At 41.5% G+C, this 21,434-nt stretch overlaps 1 protein-coding gene across 6 annotated transcripts in view; it reads left to right on the forward strand.

The window, feature by feature from the left end:
- LOC135467952 (LIM domain only protein 3-like) overlaps nucleotides 1–21,434 on the forward strand; it is an 87,084-nt gene that overhangs the window by 61,759 nt on the left and 3,891 nt on the right. For 5 of the 6 annotated variants that reach the window (XM_064745898.1, XM_064745897.1, XM_064745900.1 and 2 more), the window contains exons 5-6: nucleotides 19,607–19,829; nucleotides 20,234–20,359. In XM_064745898.1, coding sequence (XP_064601968.1) covers nucleotides 19,607–19,829; nucleotides 20,234–20,359 — 349 coding nt within the window. Of the gene's footprint in view, nucleotides 1–10,829; nucleotides 10,946–19,606; nucleotides 19,830–20,233; nucleotides 20,360–21,434 lie in introns of those variants that run through there. The other variant, XM_064745902.1, reaches the window with a different exon arrangement.

Here is a 21,434-nt window from a genome sequence, read left to right on the forward strand (position 1 = left end):
ACATACGTGTGCACATGTACATGTATAGCCAGCACCAACACTTATCATATTGTTTTCCAGTGTTCCAGAAATGAAAAGTGACAGTATATACATGTATATGTAAACATTAGCTGCAAAGATTTCCATATCTTTTAATGGTTGAACAATTAGTGTATTGGTCTGTATGTTGGGATTTGAAAATTTTCACTCACTATATAGATGAATGTGTACCCTGTACGTGTACATATATATATTCCTTATGTACATTTACTTATGGCATTTGTGTATGCACATTACTACTGCTAGCGTAGTAACAGTACACCCTTTGGTGCAGAAAATAATGCAGATATTTTACCATTATTATATTAATAAAGCTGGTCAGATGCAGACAGAGTATGGCCTGGAGGGTAGTGTCCAGTTTTTAGACACATTAGATGTGTTTATTTCCACACTGGTGTCTTATGGTATACCTTTACTTGAAGCTACACTTATCCTGGTCGAACGAAATGTGTCAAAAGGCCCACTCAGAAGGAGAGCTAAATACAAGCCTGTTATGGATGGTAGATGAAAAATTGATGTATTGGCTCGGTGGTAAACATAAGGATACACCTTAGGCTGTTGAAACACAATAAACCTCTTAGCTCTAATTGATACAAGGTCGGAGCCTTGACGAACAAAAAGTTTGAGTGCCATTAAGTTGAGCGTATGCGGCTCTAAGAAGTCCTTCCTTAAGGCTGTGTCGTGGAGACTGAAGCAGCGCAGGAATTATTAATGGAGAAATTGATGGAGGGATGATTAGTGTGTTTGCTAATGTACAACATCAAAAATAAATAGGATTTGGCAGTAGTAATCCCTAGGTTCTGGATTCAAATAAACATTACATGGCTGTAGTGGTCTCTGAAGATGAGAGCCAGGCCTTGAGACTGGCACAAAATGTGACAGGAGTAATGAATGGCCATTAAATCATGGCGGAATATTGCCTATGGACAGTCCTGATGAGTGTGCTAAAAAGACTGCTAAAATGATGTCTCTGGGACCAGGCACGTCTGCTGGGGATAGACCAGTCAGGCCTGGCAAGAAGAGCAGCAATATAGATCATAACCGTAATGAAACCTGCAAAATCCATCAGTTTAATTCATCTTAGGCCTTGTAGTGGTGAGTCTGATGTGCTTTCTAATCAGCGTCCTCTGTTCATTGACGGGGCAAATTTCATAAGCAGACAGGGTGGCTGGGGAACTGGGCACAGACATGCTATATTTCCCTGCCATGCCCTTTGGCTCTCTAATTACTCAGCAGGGGGAAAAAACCAAGGCAACTCAAGTTTTGTCATCAGAAATTTCGATAAATGAAACAAGCAAAATTGACCCCAGGCCCCGGGCAATTGAGGAGCCAGAGCTGCCTATTAACTTGTGACCTCCGGGCCAATGAAAAATTGCCCCTGGGGCTCAAGCCCACTGCCAGCAGTATTTTTCTTCAGTATTTGGGCAGTTAATCAAGAACATATTTCAAATATTTTATTGGAAGCTGTTGGAACCAATCTGAGAATGGCTTTGGCAAAATGCCCTTTTCTAGTTTTTCTTCTCAAGGAGACAACTTGAGGCTGTGTAGAGCTTAACTCGGTCAGAGTATAGGCAGGAGTCTCTCAGCTAAGTAGCTTTACCTTAAGTGCTTTTCATGTATGCCTTCAGTTACTGTATAGTGCTACAAAGACTTCCTTCATGCCATCACTTGTAAAGTAAGCGCTGTTAGACACTGGGCTCACAATGACCGTTCTACCTTATTGCCTTCTCTCCGGCCAGAAAGGAATTCCTTGAGACTTTCACACTGCTTTCCTGTTGAGACATTTGCTTTGAGGTTCATTCTCAGAGGGCACTTGACATTTTCTGCTATTTGAAGGGAAAACGTACATATAGTTCAAATAATCGACCAACTGTGTTTTGAATTGGCCTGAATGAAAATCCAAGCAATATTTTTTGGTCTGTCTATCTTTTGGTAAAATTTTCTAGCATTTCAGTTGGATATTCTTTGTGTTTAGTTTTTAACTTGTTTAGTCTGGGACAGAATGTCATGGAGATTTTCTTCCTTCCACTGTTCTCAGAGTCCTGTTGGCCATAAACATTTGACAGCACTCGTTTGGCCATTTATGTGATGTTTGGTGGAGATCACTTGCCTTGTAACAATATGGCATACATCTGTGTGAAACTTGCAGAAAAGTTTGTCAGCTAGTTGCCTAAGTTCTGTGCTTTTCTTCAGGCTGTTTAATTTCCAACAAAGCTAATGAGCACCATATAAATGAAAGATTCTTGAATTTGGTGTTTAATCCCAATCAAGTAATTAAATAATGACATTTAGTTTATATTAAAGGTATTTAAAATGTTAATACGCTCTTATCTATTGTGCTATTCCTGTCTTCTATTTTTCCCTCTTTTGGGGTTGATTGTAACACAAAGTATGAAATGCTGCATTCTAAGTACATGATTTAAACATGAGCATTTATTGAAGATCTTAAAAGGGCTGTTGGCTTATTAAGCTAAGAACACCTAAATTTGGCACTTTCTAATGCATTTTCTCTAGGTGAAAAAAGTTAATGTACATTAAAGGAAATTTTGATGGATCATGCCATATTAAAGCTGAAAGATGAGATTCGAGGATTGGAAAGGAATGGGTAAATAAAGGTGCAGATGATAATTACAGTGTAGTGATGTGTCAGGGCTCTAATGGCTGGTGTTTGAGGCTTAAGGCATGTGACAGCTTGGAGTGCTCCCATCTTCATGGCCGGGAAGGTCATCGGGATGGAAGTGACGATCAGGCCGCTTAACTTCCTTGGATACGCTAAGTAAGATGTTAAGGATTTGATATCCCCTGGTCATGTTGAAGGCAGTGTGAGCTGCAGGAAACCTGAAAGCAGTCTTCTATTGCTGCATGTTTCAGTGATTATGGACATCCTGGAGGGAGCCAGCCTGTCAAAGATCTTACATGATATATTATAACTGTTTCTGTCGTCTCCCTTGTGGAAAAAGTATTTTGGTGATATAAAAAAGAGAGTTGAAGTTGTGTCAATGGAAGTTTATTGAAAGTCTATCGTCAGAAATGGCCATGCATAGCGATTTCGCCTGCATTGAAAGCAGAGGGACATTAATCATGGGATATTTTGAGACTTTTCTGGCAAACCTCTCTCGACATCAACAGCTTTCTGTGTAATCCTGGGCTGATGAGAGAAGTGCATTAGAGGTTCCATTGAATAAAGCACATGGGAGTGAGTGCCCCTTGCCGCAGGCTTCCTGTGTGGGAAGGGTGTAGGTCAGGCCAGTGACCACCCCTCTACCTGACACGGACGGCCTGACAGCTGGCACAAATCAACACACCTCCCACCTTTATTGCTAGGCACTGTTTTAGCAGGAAATAATTTCTATTCAGGCCTTGATGGCTTTAATGTGTGAGATGCCATTTCAAAGATTGCTTGCTTCGTGTTATGTCAGATTTTGACATGGCTATTGCATTTGGGTTTAATTGATCAGAGGGCCTTTGCCAGTATTTCCCTGGGACTCCGAAAGTGGCTGTTTGTTGTGCTTTTCCCTTACTGTTTGTAATGGATTGTTGCCTAATGCATCATTTTCACAGACTGGGTCATTTAGCTGGAATGACAAACCCTTGTACCTGGCAGACCACCTAATGGAAGTGGGGCTTAATGTGTTTAGCTGGTAATTCAAACCTTTTGACTTGAGTAATGGAAGAGCCCCAGTCTTTTTTCCTCTGTATGACTCCGCAACCCCAACTTTTTACCTGTTTCCTCTTGTTGGCCGACAGTTATTTCTTTGTGCTGAAGTGCATTTTGCCCACTATTGTTGTCTCTCCCTTCACTTACTGGCTTTTAAAGCTTCGATTTATTTGTTTTACTAGTTAATTGAAAGTGAAGCTGTGTTGTTGTGGCCTGGGGACTGACTACACAGGAATGTCTGGATTGGACTGATCGACTTGTATCACGGTCAGCATTAGCACTACACTGAATACATGCATTAGTTGTCTGTGTTGCACGTTCTGGCACTATGGTTGAGTGAAGTAAGAAGTTAAATGGCCTGACATGAAATGTGCCGCCTATCACATGCTTTAATGCACCTAATGGAAAAGAAAGGTTCTCCACACATTGTACATTTCCAGCAGTGCTGCTGGCTGGGACTGCCCTCAGCTGTGGGCTAATGGATGTATAATTACCCCATCGTCCTCCGTTCCCTCAGTTGCTACCCTGCCAGCTTGTAGGCAGATTAAAAAGCACCGTGCCACTTGAATTCTCTATTACACAGCCCATAAGTGTGGACTGGTCAGAGCCACATCTCTCCTCCCGTGTCCACATCAAGTGGCTGTCACTCAGTCTCATGAAGATGAAAACAACGGTTGGTACTGTATTTCCTGGGCAAGTCCCATCCGCCGGGTAGTGGTTTATGTGTCGGTGAGCAGGTATGTCACAGAATGTTGCCTGTCTGATGGCCTTCACCTGATCCTAGAGTTAGGACACAGCACCTTCCTGGAGCTTCCCCACCTAAACTTTCTTTCTGTCATCTGTGGGATAATAGGAAACATATAGACAGCCAAGTGGTATCTTTCTGAGTACATAGCTGGATTGGCCAATTTAGCAGGTAAAGTCAGCTTTATTGATGTGATTCATCTAAATGTTTATCTTGATACACACTGCTTGTTTAATTTATGGCTGTCACTTAAACACATATTCGCATATAAGGTGTTATAAAGTGCATAGAGGTAAGCATTGTCTATATGCTACATGTCTAAGGCCTATGTTTTGTTTAATTATTAATAGTTTGGTCAGGATTTCATATAAATTTGTGCCTTAGTTAGCGATATGGTAAGTGGTTGAGTTTTCGTTTGGTGATAAAAATATCCCTTAACTCTATTAATCCCTAATACCCTGATGACCATTCCTGTTAAATGTTCTTTGACTCCAGCATTGGTTGCTGACTCATCAAGAAAGTGGAATTAAGACTTAATTCATGCTGTATAAAATGCACTAGCCTCAAACAGAAGATGTGAAGAACGTAAATTATGGTTTATGGTTTTAAGTGTTTCCATCGAAGAGACACAGTCAGGCTGTGGAAGACTTTGTCAATTAAAAAAGAAAATAGGGCCGTCACATGAAGCAAGGCTTTTATCCCATGATTTGCCAAACTTTGCCATAATGGCCTGGCTTGTCAGATTAATTCTGCCCCTTGTAGTTGGCTGTGATGGCGTCTGCTAATGGAAAGTAAACAGAGTTGGTTCTGGGAATATGTCATTTGCCACTCATTTCTCGGAGGTGTATTAGGGGAAATAAAGAAAAAGTTCCAATCAAGGCGAATGTCAACAGCCAACCAATCAGTCCTGGCCGCTGCCAGATGGAGGCTCTCTTTACCCACGCGTTCCATGCTGCTCTCATATTAACTGTAGATAGTGGCGGGAAGTGATATAACCTGTAAACCTGACGTGTTCTGACCTCTCTGACTTCTCTGAGAATCTCTCTGAGGTGTACATTCCACTCCGTTTGCCGTGTCAATTTGCTTCAGGTCTTAATATGCTTGTTCAAATGCAGCAGTCTTTCATGTGGGCTGTTACAGCCCGGAACAGTTAGCTTACTACTCTTTCTCTGCCGCAATCTTTTAACTCCAAGAATTGTATGATTAATAATCAAATAAACTCACCCACCAACTGTCTTTAAGAAGATTTGTCAAGCTGCTGTAGGCTTTATAATTGTGTGACATTGACTGTTGCCAGGCTTGTGGAGTGCACAGAAATCTCATTACTCTATGATTGATAGTGCATATATATTGTGTGTCTTTAAGATCAGGATGAAAATGCATGGACTATGTGTTTGAGTTTAACAAGGTTTATGTGTGTTGGGTTTGCTGAGGACATGTACTTTGTATCCTTAGCCCTGTGTGTAGTAGGTTTGCTGAGGACATGTACTGTGTATCCTTAGCCCTGTGTGTGTGGTAGGTTTGCTGAGGACATGTACTGTGTATCTTTAGTCCAGTGTGTGGTGTTGTTTGCTGAGGACATGCACTGTGTATCCTTAGTCCTGTGTGTAGTAGGTTTGCTGAGGACATGTACTTTGTATCCTTAGCCCTGTGTGTGTGGTAGTTTTGCTAAGGACATGTACTGTGTATCCTTAATCCTGTGTGTGGTGTTGTTTGCTGAGGACATGTACTGTGTGCCCTTAGCCCTGTGTGTAGTAGGTTTGCTGAGGACATGTACTGTGTATCCTTAGTCCTATGTGTGGTGTTGTTTGCTGAGGACATGTACTGTGTATCCTTAGTCCAGTGTGTGGTGTTGTTTGCTGAGGACATGCACTGTGTATCCTTAGTTCTGTGTGTTGTAGGTTTGCTGAGGACATGTACTTTGTATCCTTAGCCCTGTGTGTGGTGTTGTTTGCTGAGGACATGTACTGTGTGCCCTTAGCCCTGTGTGTAGTAGGTTTACTGAGGACATGTACTGTGTATCCTTAGTCCTGTGTGTGGTGTTGTTTGCTGAGGACATGTACTGTGTATCCTTAGTTTTGTGTGTAGTAGGTTTGCTGAGGACATCCTTAGCCCTGTGTGTGTGGTAGGTTTTCTGAGGACATGTACTGTGTATCCTTAATCCTGTGTGTGGTGTTGTTTGCTGAGGACATGTACTGTGTATCCTTAGCGCTGTGTGATGGTGTTGTTTGCTGAGGACATGCACTGTGTATCCTTAGTCCTGTGTGTAGTAGGTGTGCTGAGGACATGTACTGTGTGTCCTTAGCCCTGTGTGTAGTAGGTTTGCTGAGGACATGCACTGTGTATCCTTAGCCCTGTGTGTTGTGTTGTTTGCTGAGGACATGTACTGTGTATCCTTAGCCCTGTGTGTAGTGTTGTTTGCTGAGGACATGTACTTTGTATCCTTAGCCCTGTGTGTAGTAGATTTGCTGAGGACATGTACTGTGTATCCTTAGCCCTGTTTGTAGTAGGTTTGCTGAGGACATGTACTGTGTATCCATAGCCCTGTGTGTAGTAGGTTTGCTGAGGACATGTACTGTGTATCCTCAGCCCTGTGTGTAGTAGGTTTGCTGAAGACATGTACTGTGTATCCGTAGCGCTGTGTGATGGTGCTGTTTGCTGAGGACATGTACTGTGTATCCTTAGTCCTGTGTGTGGTGTTGTTTGCTGAGGACATGCACTGTGTATCCTTAGTCCTGTGTGTTGTAGGTTTGCTGAGGAAATGTACTGTGTATCCTTAGCCCTGTGTGTAGTAGGTTTGATGAGGACATGTACTTTGTATCCTTAGCCCTGTGTGTGTGGTAGGTTTGCTGAGGACATGTACTGTGTATCCTTAATCCTGTGTATGGTGTTGTTTGCTGAGGACATGTACTGTGTGCCCTTAGCCCTGTGTGTAGTAGGTTTGCTGAGGACATGTACTTTGTATCCTTAGCCCTGTGTGTGTGGTAGGTTTGCTGAGGACATGCACTGTGTATCCTTAGTCCTGTGTGTGGTGTTGTTTGCTGAGGACATGTACTGTGTATCCTCAGCCCTGTGTGTAGTAGGTTTGCTGAGGACATGTACTTTGTATCCTTAGCCCTGTGTGTAGTAGGTTTGCTGAGGACATGTACCATGTATCCTTAGTCCTGTGTGGTGTTGTTTGCTGAGGACAGGTACTTTGTATCCTTAGCCCTGTGTGTAGTAGGTTTGCTCAGGACATGTACCGTGTATCCTTAGTCCTGTGTGTTGTGTTGTTTGCTGAGGACATGCACTGTGTATCCTTAGCCCTGTGTGTAGTAGGTTTGCTCAGGACATGTACCGTGTATCCTTAGTCCTGTGTGTGGTGTTGTTTGCTGAGGACATGTACTGTGTATCCTCAGCCCTGTGTGTAGTAGGTTTGCTGAGGACATGTACTTTGTATCCTTAGCCCTGTGTGTAGTAGGTTTGCTGAGGACATGTACCATGTATCCTTAGTCCTGTGTGGTGTTGTTTGCTGAGGACATGTACTTTGTATCCTTAGCCCTGTGTGTAGTAGGTTTGCTCAGGACATGTACCGTGTATCCTTAGTCCTGTGTGTTGTGTTGTTTGTTGAGGACATGTACCGTGTATCCTTAGTCCTGTGTGGTGTTGTTTGCTGAGGACATGTACTGTGTATCCTTAGCCCTGTGTGTAGTAGGTTTGCTGAGGACATGCACTGTGTATCCTCAGTCCTGTGTGTGGTGTTGTTTGCTGAGGACATGCACTGTGTATCCTTAGCCCTGTGTGTGGTGTTGTTTGCTGAGGACATATACTGTGTGTCCTTAGCCATATTTGTGGTAGGTTTGCAGAGGTCATGGACATGTATTATGTGTCCTCAACCCTATGTGTGGTGGGTTTTGTGAGGACATATACTGTGTGTCCTTAGCCATATTTGTGGTAGGTTTGCAGAGGTCATGGACATGTATTATGTGTCCTCAACCCTATGTGTGGTGGGTTTTGTGAGGACATGTACTGTATGTCCTTAGCCATATTTGTGGTGGGTTTGCAGAGGTCATGTACATGTATTGTGTGTCCTCAACCCTATGTGTGATGGGTTTTGTGAGGACATGTACTGTATGTCCTTAGCCATATGTGTGGTGGGTTTCCTGAGAACATTTACTGTGTGTCCTCAACCCTATGTGTGGCGGGTTTCCTGACAACATGTACTGTGTGTCCTCAACCCTATGTGTGGCGGGTTTCCTGACAACATGTACTGTGTGTCCTCAACCCTATGTGTGGCAGGTTTCCTGACAACCTGTACTGTGTGTTCTTAACCCTGTGTGGTGGGTTTCCTGACAACATGGTCATGTATGCAAATTATCTGTCCTCAGCTGTATGTTAAATTTTTGCTCAATCCAAAACACTCTTTTGATGCATAAATTCTATTCATTAATTAATAATTGTGAAATGAATGTTAAAATCAGTGATTAAATAAATGTGTTTTAGCTTTTAACAAATTGAAGTCTGAGTCACCTCTAAATGATAGAATGTAAATTGTTAGTGTCAGAAGTTTTACGTTTATTACACATGTTTATGCTAACATTGTTTTAGCGGCTTTTGATGTTTTCATCTGGATAATTTTATTGTGATAGATTGTTGTTTGTTGACAGTTGAATCCTGTTGTCAGTGGTCCACAACATGAGACTGAGTCGTTTATTTCCTTTGGTTTGTTTGTCTCCATCATTTGTAATATAGTGATCTGTGACAGGATAATGATACATGCTATGTGCCTCTGAAATATGACACTAACAAGGTGTTAACTGTTTACACTGTCAGATTATGTTTAGTCTGCTGTTCCAGAGTGTTCACCTTGATTATCTTAGTGGCTGCAATAGCTAGAACTAGTGTCCATATATTGGATTGCTTTTTGCAGGGTGAAATATTTCATCCCATCTATATTTTACAAGCAGTGTGTTCTGTGTCACTCAGGTTTATTAAAGTTGTCAACTGAGAAGTATAGTGTTACTGAATATTAACACAATGAAACATTTGTTAGTGTCAAAAGATGTAGCTGCAGCCAGGCATGGTACATATTGTGAAGATAATATCATTCAATTTACCAATGTTCAGTTCTAAATTTTAATATAGCTGAGGATATTATTGATGCGTCCTCTCTCCTGTACACATGTTTTGACAACTGTCCTGAAAACTAATGCCAGGCATCAGAAACCACTTAGCTTAATAAACCTGTCCAGAACACATTGTATTACAAGTTGGAAAACATGAGGTTAGGGTGAGAAATGTCAGCTGTATGATGTGTGTCCAATTTGCTGGATTAGTTCACTGTGTGAAGAGCTACAGTGATAGGATTTCTACCCAAGCTACGCTGTGTCGTCAGCCTCTGTGTAATTGACTTTGCAACTCTTCTTTTTTTTCTCTGGTAAAAAGCCACCATTATGAAGTTATGAAAAAGTTGTGAAAAATTAATCACAAGCTCTTTGCTCCTGTTACTTCCCTGAATTCACACATAACATTATGGGCATACAGTATGTGTGTAATACATTTGATAGAAAGCCTAGCCGTATGCGTTAAGGATAGAGACATACATGCACAGTGATTAGAAACAGTCGAAGCAATTAGTTCTGGCATAAAGTGTAGGTAATTTACCAGGAAATTGGATTTCTAGGAGCTTTTGACAAGTTTTGAGGTGAATTGGTTTTGTGGTTTGGCTGGTTGGATAATAGTTTTGGGTACTGATTGCAGCATATGAGTGTGTCATTTGGCAGGGTGTCCTGACCATGCCCACTGAGCTGTGCTTCCCCTTACCCAGGCCAGTGATGCAGACTGGCCGAGGACAGGGGTGTATAATTGGCCCGGTCTGACCCTTGCCCCACAGTGGCCGCTGTAATAGATTTCTGGAAGTGCAGTTTGTAATGGGCTCTGGAGAAGTAGCTAGTGGTGAATAGGGGATGGTGGGGATAGAAGTTGACATGTAGAACTCGTCCTTCTGCTGGCCAATCCAATTAGCCCCATCCAAGGATAAATGGGCTTTAATTAACTGCTGCCTCCTCAAATACCTTCTTTCACGTCTTCCAATGGCAGGATTAACTGGCTGAAACAGTGTTTATGAAAGCCATTGAGCGTTGGCGGGGCTTGGTTGATTGAGGCGCTGAGCGGTGCAGTGTATGCAGGAGACTAAGCAGGAGAGGGTGAGTGAGCAGCCTGCTATCTGAGTAGCAGGCTGATACAGAGGGGTTCAGCTCACACACTGGCTGCCTGAGCCGTCAGTCCTCGCCTGCCTGCCGGCCCTCACACAGCCTCGCTGCCGCGCTCTTTCTCCTCTCACCCCTTGAGGAGGAGGACACACTTTCAGTTTGGTGACAGTGGAGCTGGGACATCTTTGTACCGTGGGGTTACTGTACATGTACCTGTCCATATCTTCTCCTCACATCTATCAATGAAGGTTACCTGATTGTGGTGATTTGACCAGCCCTAGCCTGTCAACATGGTCACAACGCCTAAAGAAGGTAGGTGCCAGAGCTGTCACTGTGATATGCAAGCTTTACTGTACATACACTTATCTGTGGTTCATCTAGGTTTAAGCTTTACTGTATATACACTCCAATCTAGTTCCCAAAATACCATGACTAGTTTTCCCAGTATTCTGTGGCAACAGTTAGTTTCCATTAATAGTGTCCCAGTAGTGTCTACCAGTCGATGTTAGTAAGGTTGTTTATGGTCAGCCTAGTCTGTGGATGTAAAGGACACCTGAGATGCTGCCAGCAGGGTTGATTAATTCATTTCACTGGTGGGCTGGAGATGCCCATGTGTCAGCAGGCTTCCACAAGGATACATGTTAGCGGGGAATTTAAGTGGCTTTTGACCACACATTTCAGTCAGCCTTTTATTTGTCAACACCTACATGCACATGTTAAGGCAAATATTTGGGATGTAGCTGTGGCTGTGTCACTCTGAATAAATGGTCTCTATTGTTTGACTGGTATTGTAGATCAGCCTGATGAACCCAAACCCCCTTCCTTCTCCCCTCCAGTGAAACATTATCATCTTTGTCAGTCTGCTAGAATGATTTCTTCACAACTCATTTGGCAAACCCTATTCAGCCTTTCAAGCTAGATGGAAGTTTTCAGATTTTTGTGCTGCCACAATATGGCTGAAATATTGCTGATGTGGCATTAAGCCATAATTGTTCATCCAGCTTTGTGTGTGAGGTTAAGTTTCACTGGACAATATTGAAGTTAACCACAAATGTCAGTGTTTACATGCCTTGATCATAAGCTGAGTGATAGCTTACATGCAGTGAAGTTCACTCAGACCTTACTTTTACCAGTATTAGCTGGCTAACAGGCTGACTTTGACTTGTAAGTTCTTCATGCCAGGCCAGCGTGTGAATTACTACTGGCCATGAACAGCTAAAACCCGCTGTTTGTTGCTCTTTCAAAATTCTAGTTATGCCCGGTAAATGTGCCGTCCCATTGTACTGAGAATCATGCAGAGTTTAATCATGGGTGAAGACTTTCTATTGCGATGAGCATTTCCCCAATGGTGTCGGGTTTGCCCTGTAATAAAGGAGTGACATTGAATTAATAGCCTAGTGCTGGTGTATCATTAATGTGTGTTGGGTGGCTTGGGTGAGAGGGAAGGAGAGAGAGAGAGAGAGAGAGAGAAATGATGAGAATACACAGGCACGGTTTGTAAGAGTGTGGATTAACCAGCACTGCTAGTTCGTCCTCACCCAACACAAGGCCCTGTGCCAATCTCTCTCTCAAAGCTTATTTCACAGTCTGATATAACAGAGTGACTAGGACTGGCAGGCCCAGCAGATGGTTTTTCTTCTGTTTACTCTAGTGAGTCCCCACTCTTATTACTCTGAACTTGTAAGGAATTTCATTTCCTTCCCCCTTTAATTGGATGGAGTATAATTATTAATTTAGTGCACTGGGAAGGGTTTGATTGAAGTATAAGCTGGGATTGTGTGGGGATTATTGCTTGGCAAATCCATCTGCTGGAGAAAGGGTCAATTTTTCATTATTAAGCCTGCGAACAGCCTTAGAAGAAGACTTTGAAATTAGTTTCCCTATTTCTATAATCTTCTGTGGGGCTGACCTTAATTGAAATTGCATCATGTAATGTATATCCATTATTTTGTATTGATCGGCTGGCCAGTAATTATTCCTCTTGAACAGGGGATGGAAAACATCCAATTAATGAAAGAGTATTAGCTTTCGTACTTAATAGTTTATTAAAAAACACAGCAAATTAATAATTAATTTCTGTTTGTTGCTGGCAACTCCGTAATTGAAGCGTTATTGTGAGATTAGTTTTTTTATTGTGCTCCCCTGGAATTGGTTGTTCAGGGTTGTAGTCTGGGTATTGGTGTGGAATGAGGGTGTAGTGGATCAGCCTGCGGCCATCTAGACCCCAGGCAAATCAGTACTGTACTGGAGAGAACCTATGATCTCATCATACGAGTCTAGTGAATGCTGTTTTGTGCTTCATAGTCGTGTTGACAGCCCTGAAATCACCTGGATCCCAGCCTATGCACAGCACTAGTGTCTTGAAGTTGCTTTTAACCACATGCATAATTGATGCTGTGATTGTGTGTCTGGCTGTGTTTTAGTGGGATCTCTGTGCAATCAGTGTTGTCTGTTCTCCTAATTGTGATCATCAGACATTAGCAGCCATACTACTAGGAAGATCACTGGCACCAAGAACAAATCATGAAGCAGATTCACACATTATTTGTAGAAGTGGCTGGAAGCATGGATTTTTCCCAAGTAAATGAAAACCTGGTGATTTAGAAACTCATTAGTTCCACAAGTGGATAAACTTGTAATCCAAACCTCTCCACTAATGGCCCATTATTGACTGCTGTGAAGAGATGATGATTACTAAGTGGTTGGAGAGGACTCTGAGGCAAGGGAGACAACACTTGTTTGGAGAAGGCCTTTTGCCTCTTGAAGTGATAAAAATCATAGTTGGGGTACAACATCTACAGGTAGTCTGATGGATGATTCAACAAACAAGAGGCCTGGCTGCTGATGTTTCCCCTGACTCCAGCCTAACCGTAATGCATTCATGTGCCCGGCTTTTCTTGAGTGTGCAGTGTAAGAGGGAAGGCTGTAAAACATGGCCTAAGCTAACCAGCTCTGATTACTGCGGGTGTCTTACTGTTTTGTCTAACACTCTAATCACTCAATCAGAAGTGGGCTTCAGAGCAGGATCTGCCATGCTGGAGGTTGTAGGGCTTATCCACTGGCAGGAACTGCGGCTGTAGGACTTCTTGGTAATGGGCAGGAAAAAAGAGTGAATGTGTGTGTGTGGGGGGGGGGGGGGGAGGGGATTGGGAGGGGATTGGACAGGATCTCCTGGAATTAGCCAGCCATACATTTCCATGTTTTTGTAATTGTTAACAGGATTTCAGTCTTGCCCTATCAATTACAGACTTCAAAAGTCACTAACCAAGACTGAAGAAAGACAACTTACACCACGATAGAATCTAAGCAAACAAGAGTACAGATGTGAGGAATAACTGACATTTGTCTTAGTGTGTTTGATGGCAGTAGTGTTGATCAGATAGCAGGATAGTGTGTAGCTGGGATCCTGCAGAAGGCTGCTGGCTGTAGCACCTCAAAACAGACAGGCAGTATGTACAACCAGCCCTGAAACAATAGCCTTCGGGGACAGGCATGTCATTAAAAACCTGTTAAAACACTTACTGTGAACAGATTGGCCATTTGTCCTTGTCATGTGGTGGACTTAACAAAGCCGGTCACTTACTGGTTATCCCCCAGTGTGAATCAGAGGTGGCTAAGGAGCAAGCAGCCAGCTAACTCATTCTGTCATGTTTGTTTGTAGTGTGTATGACTGAAGCCTTTTGTAATGTCATGTATGGAATGTTTAAATTAGCATCCCATCTTAGTATTCACCTTAAGCTATTGCAAGTGAATTTGTTAGTAACAGTTTGTAAGGACGAGTACATTATATTCTTTATAACTGTGGAATGTGGCCAGCCAGCGATGTCTTCCAAATATGGCTAGCTTATTATATCTATCAAATATTGCTAGCCCATTATACCTACCAAATATGATGTACCTGTGATATCTGTCAAATATGATGAGCCTGTTCCAAATATGATCATCTTACAGTTTACCAAATATAGTGAGCATATGATATCTGCCAAATATGATCATTCTAAGCTTTTACCATGTATGGGGAGCCTATGATTTTATCACCTTTGGTCAGCACATAACATAATACAGTGTAGAACCATTGAAGTTGGTTATATAGCGTACACAGGTAATCTTGTGACTAAAGTGACTCGATTACTTTTGGTGAATAAAATGTTTCCTGTGTTAAATAGAGTGGCCCAGTTGTCCAGACTATGGGATGGATGTAATGTGGTTACTTTCATCACCACTGAAAATGGAGCAGGTGTATTACCTAATGTAAATGTGGTGATCAAATGATTTGCTGTGGTCACCGTGTGATGTAGTGGTGTATATGATACCTTGTGATTATAGTTACCCCGATGAACTTGGTCATACATGCAATTTACGGTATGAGTGATTTACAGTATAATCACATGAATTTTGCTCCTCACAGCACAGACTGACTTTTGGTTTGTTTCCTCTCCTAGTTTGATGGCCAGGCTGACAGGAAGTGAAGGCTGATAGAGTTCAAGCACTTGTCTTCCCCTGTAGGTCAGATAGACAGTGTGTTCATGGGATGATAATTGACCATCTGGAGTAGTACTCCAATTATGCCTACACTGACCTGTGTCCTCAGGCCCTCCCCCCTCCCCTTTACCCCTGGGTGGCTGCTGTGTGTTTACTGGGGGGCAGGACTAGAGCACATGTCAGTGTTGTTTATGGCTGCACCCTCTGGGCTCCTCTAACTGTCTGGAGAAGTTATCAAAATAAGGAGGTGCTGATTTGTGTCCTATAGCAGTTCATCCTCTAGGGGTTATTGACCCCCCACAAAATCATTTACACCTCATTTAACTGCCTGTCTGTGTCTGAGCCTTCCCACCCAACCCTTGGTCCTCAGAGACTCTGAAGCTGGTACATCATAGGAAGACTAAAATTAAACTTGACACAGCATACCAATAAAAGAATTCACACTCCTCCAATAACCTTGTGGAATTTGAGTGCTGTGAATGAAGTGGACATATCCTTCATTGAACAAAATCTAAGTAACTGTAATCTAAGTAAAATAACTGAAAACAAAGTTTTTGCTTAACACACATGATTCTCAACTTGCATGTCAGTATTTATAAAAAGAAATTGTGTCCATGCAGAGAAATAATTTTACATATACCCCTCCAAATAGCTCTTAGATATGCTTCAAAAATTCAAATCACATAAGGACATTTTTGGCGTTAGGCAGATTTAACATAGTGCAAATTTTGCTTATCTCTGAGAAATTTTTGGCTAACTGTCTATTATTGCAGGTAAAATTATGTAAGACCACATTACAGTGATGAACCTGGATATGGTGGTGAGTATAGCCGGGCCATGAAGTGTGTGTGTGTTGGAGAAGGGGTGAAAGTTGAGGCTAGTGTAACAGCCCTGACAGCTCTGATAGATCACACTCATTTCCCCCTCAGTAATTGTACCGGAGCCTGTACTCCAGAGAGGACGCCCTGCCAACATCCACATACATGCACATCCACTCACGTAATTACAGATTTACCTTCCTTAGGAACCCGCTAGTTAGATGCTGGAGGATCTTCAACTCTTCTCCTTTGTCTCTCTTTTTTTTTTCTTTTCTTTTCTTCTTCTTCTTCTCCTTCTTCTTTTTTTTTTGGCCACCTATCTTTTGGGAACAAGTTGACATTCCCCCTGAGAAGTTGACAAGGTTTGTACACAGTGGTAGTTTTTGTTGAGGAACCTGTCTTGTTGAGGAAAAGTTGTGCCACATCAATTTACATGTAGCATTGCTTATGTCAGTGATACTAATTGAATATGATGACTATCAGGTGCAGTTCATTGTGAGTTCAAGTCCAGCTCATGCTAGCTCATGTGTTAAAGTTTATGTGTTAAAGCCTTTCCGCAACCTGTGGATGGTCATGGCTTTGCCCTCAGGTTTTTCCTACCAACACAATTACAAATTTGTAATGAGCAGTTTTGTAAAATTTTTCTATGCATTTTATAGGACTAACAAACAAGCATACCCTAAAAGTCACATGTTGGCAAAATTACCAAAATGTGACCTTTTTACTTTTGCCAAATAGTCATATGGAAGACAATCATGTGTTAAAATTTCTCAGGCCAAAATGTTGTACGCTGATATGTCATTTGCGAAATGTTTGGATTTCTGCAAAGATGGGATTGTGCCTATAAAGTGGTTGTATTCCAAAGAACAGACATATTTATGATTAATGCTCTAATCTTGAACATCTACATGTATTGAAAGCTTTACACAGATCCATCAAGCAAAGTGGCTTTGTCAATGTTGGATTTCTTTTTTCACCAATCATCTCCTCTTGACAGTGATTGCCTCTTCAGTTAAGCACCTTAGGTGGTCATTACCTTGATTGTTGATTGGCTTGTTAATTCCATTTGAATGATTGGTGCTAACAACAGCTCATTAGGACATGTGTAATTCACTTAAACATGTATAGGTCTAATTAAGTCACATAATTAAGCTCAGTGTGGATAGGGTTAACCGAACAAATTATGAGAAATGTGATTTATGATCAACTCTTTGGTATTCCAGTATGAGAAGTGCAACAAACACGAGTAGGCATTTTTATATGCATGCTATATTTTTGTGTAGGCTCTGCGCACTGCCTTATTAATACTTCAGCCACTTGCTTTTGTAAAACTGTCCCTGTTGAATCATGTTACGTAAAAGTTTATTAAAGATCTGACCCATTGGGGGTTTTCTTTCATTTTTAATGTTAAATAACAGTCCCTGTATCTGAAAAACAGAAAACTCAAGAAATATAAGGGATCTCTCTGTAAATATATCAAGAAAATTGTTTATGTAGTTTAGTATTTTGTTTATGTGTTTCATAGATTAGCAGAGAAATATTTTTGAAGATTTCTGGCTTAAAGTAAGTGTTGGGGAACATGTTTCAGCTGGTTTATATGTGTAAGATACTTGTGTTAGGTGTTAATGACACGGACAGTCTTGGCTGTTCTGTACAGTTCATGATCTCTGCCATTGTGATAAGACTGCCTTGGCTGGCTGAATTTGCTCTGATTATTACAGTCTCAGAATTAATGGAGGGATATGGAATTGATGGAGGGAGCAGGTCTGATTATGCCTCCAATCAGATAGCCATTGTAATATACTTACCTTCCCCAGGCGTTGACCGTTAACCCTGATCGGGTGGCTTGTCCTGTGCAAGTAAGCCACTAATGACTGTGTGTTACATGTGGCCTGTTGTTATGCTCAGATTAGGGTGTTACTGGTGCAAATTGGCAGATTAAGGGGCTACAGTAATCACATGTCAATGTACACTATAAAATTGCCAGCATTATGTTGTTAAGACCTCTTAGACTACATAAATAGCTGGATATCTGCCATGCCTCAGTAAATGAGTCTGAAGAGCTTTGCAGAAAGGTTGGAAAAATTGACTGCTCTCGCTAAATGCCCAATTACCAGGTTTTGGTGAGCTTTTAACCAGCAGTCCAAACTTCTCTACCCTTTTTGAATGTTGGATTTGTAACTAAATGTCAATACAGTGATGATGGAGTCCACGGAACCAAGTGAGTTGAAATACTACAGGTTTTCAGGATTTGGATTTACATTGACTTTATGTTGGGGAATAATTTGAACATGTGTAATCTTGAGGGCTTCCTATGTCGAACATGCTCCAAGGATGTTGCAAGCTCATATCCAGCTCCAGCTAATCAAGCTGCAGCTTTAAATCAGAAGGTTTGTCAGATATCTGGCCAAGGATCATGGTTACGTGTATCTCTGGACTCTCTTCTTTCCTCAGTCTATAAACTTGCCCTTAGTCCTTAAAAAACCCTTAGGAAGGCATTAACGCCACAGAATAGCAATTAATAAATAACTAGAATGGTTTTTAGTTTTAATCTTAACTGTATTGAAAAGGAGGTGTCCCTTTTTTATCCATTGTTTGAATGAGTTGCTTACAGTTATGGTATGCCACAGCAATTGAAGTTGTTTTTTGGGCTGAATAAATCTCTGTTTTTTTCAGTGTCAGAAGACTGTATAAAAATGAAAATAGAACTTAAAAATCATCTTATTTGTGGGAAACATGAGCTTTCTCAGCAATTTTTCCTGTTGAAGACATATTACAGGATTGGAAACCCTTGAAAAACTAGTAAATCATAATAAACATCAAAATTGGACCAAATAAAAAGGGAAATTGTATATTTTTATCCCATTTTGATATATTTTTGTGTCGACTTTGCCAGTAAAACACATAATAAAGTAGGCATTGACTTATATGGGTAAGGACTCGAAATGCTGTGTTCTTTGCTACTTTGTTATACTCCCACTGAGCTATTAATCCTTCACAGCGGTTGAAGCTGAGTGACATTTGTCATAGTAGTGTAACTGTTGTGATATAGATTGTAAAGGTCAGCCATGGAAATTTGACCAATTACTGACACACGTGTGCAGCGTGTGTATGTAAGCTAAACAGCCAGATTAGTAAAGTAAATATCTCTGTATCATGTGCTGAGATCTATGTGACATTAGCTTAAAGACTGCTAAATATCCCAGTATTGTTCGAATGTCAATGGCCAACTGGCTATGTACAATATACATGCTGATGAGTGTTATCAGTATTCTGTAGAAGTACATGTTACAGCCTTGTGGTACTCTTGGACAGTTACACTCAGGTTGGAGACTTCATAAGGTTTTATTTGTTGTTCTAAATTGGCAGGTATGTGCTTCTTGGTGTCCTAATGGATAGTTAACTGTGGGCATTTTGTACTAAAACGTCACTATGAATATGTATCATGTATTTGTTTTGTGTGAGTCACAGAGCATGTACCTGATAGCATATGTTACTGACAGGATGATGTACTGGTGAGCAACCTTCAAAAAGGTGAGGTAGCCTTAATTGTATTTTCAGATCGGACCTGTTTGTTCTTGGTTTATTGTTTATGAAAGCTCTACAGTTGTGGTTTTGTGGTGTACAACTCAGACATAAGAAGTAATGTTTGGTTGTTTTATTTCCTCGCCAGGCCCCATGCAGATCCAGACAGAGGAGGTGAACAGTATGGCCAAGCAGCAGGAGTGTGCCGGCTGTAAGAAGAAGATTTCTGAACGCTACCTTCTCAAGGCTCTTGACCAGTATTGGCATGAGGATTGCCTGAAATGTTCCTGCTGTGATTGTCGCCTCGGGGAGGTCGGCTCGACGCTTTTTACCAAGGCTAATCTCTTACTCTGCAGAAGAGACTATCTCAGGTAGCTCAGCCACATTAACACTTTGACATACTTAACTCTCTCAAGTACCCAGTAAAGGCCTTTGTCAAAGTATGAAAATGTCCGTCTAGGAGAAGAGAAGCCAATACCAACTGCTTTTTAAGTCTTCCTCAACATGGTATTATTTTCCAAGATATTGTAATGTACAGTTAGATGATTGGCAAATCTCTTTCTATACATGTGTATATACCATATCCTTAATGTACCATGAAAGTAACAACATAAAATAATGTTTTTTATAATCTGCACATAAAAACATTAGACATTGTCAGTAATATGACAGTAATCCCATTTACACCTTTGTTAGATTGTTTGTACATTCTGACTTACTTCCTCCTAAAGTTGGATATTTAGATAGATCTGACAGTTGGTGGTGTAAATTGCAGGTTGTTTGGTACAACTGGATACTGTTCAGCCTGCTCCAAGATGATCCCAGCCTTTGAGATGGTGATGAGAGCTAAAAGTAATGTGTATCACCTGGAATGCTTCGCCTGTCAGCAGTGTAATCACAGGTGAGTCTGACTAGGACACAGATGAATCTGTCTGACACATAAATGGGTCAGATTAACACACAGATGAGTGAGACTAACTCACAGTTACATGCGAATCTCATTAACACACAATCGCAGATGCTTCAGACTGACACACAGTGTGTTTCAAGTGAAACTGATTATCACATGGTCACAGGTGAGTCTGACTGACACATGATCACAAGTGAGTCTGATTGACCCATAATCACAAGTGAGTCTGACTGACACATGGTCACGGGTGAGTCTGACTGACACATGATCACAAGTGAGTCTGATTGACACATGGTCATAGGTGAGTCTGACTGACACATGATCACAAGTGAGTCTGATTGACACATGGTCATAGGTGAGTCTGACTGACACATGATCACAAGTGAGTCTGATTGACACATAATCACAAGTGAGTCTGACTGACACATGGTCACGGGTGAGTCTGACTGACACATGATCACAAGTGAGTCTGACTGGCACATGGTCACGGGTGAGTCTGACTGACACATGATCACAGGTGAGTCTGACTGGCACATGGTCACAGATGAGTCTGACTGACACATGATCACAAGTGAGTCTGATTGACACATATCCACGAGTGAGTCTGACTGACACATGATCACAAGTGAGTCTGACTGGCACATGGTCACGGGTGAGTCTGACTGGCACATGGTCACGGGTGAGTCTGACTGACACATGATCACAGGTGAGTCTGACTGACACATGATCACAGGTGAGTCTGACTGACACATGGTCACAGATGAGTCTGATGGACACATGGTCACAGGTGAGTCTGACTGACACATGATCACTGGTTAGTCTAACATGTGGTCACTGGTGAATGTGATGTACACATGGTCACTGGTGAGTATGACAAACACATGATGAGTCTGACTAACACAGAATCACAAGTGAATCTGACTAACATATGATCACTGGTGAGTCTGATTTTGAAAATATTTCATTGGGAAAAGTGAATGTTCTGTGTAGTTTGGCACAATGCTTTAACTTCTCATTCTAAGTAAGGCATCCTCAAGAGAAATATAAGTTAACAATTCATAAGAAT

Source organism: Liolophura sinensis, chromosome 6 (assembly GCF_032854445.1).
Source record: "Liolophura sinensis isolate JHLJ2023 chromosome 6, CUHK_Ljap_v2, whole genome shotgun sequence".
NCBI lineage: Eukaryota > Metazoa > Mollusca > Polyplacophora > Chitonida > Chitonidae > Liolophura > Liolophura sinensis.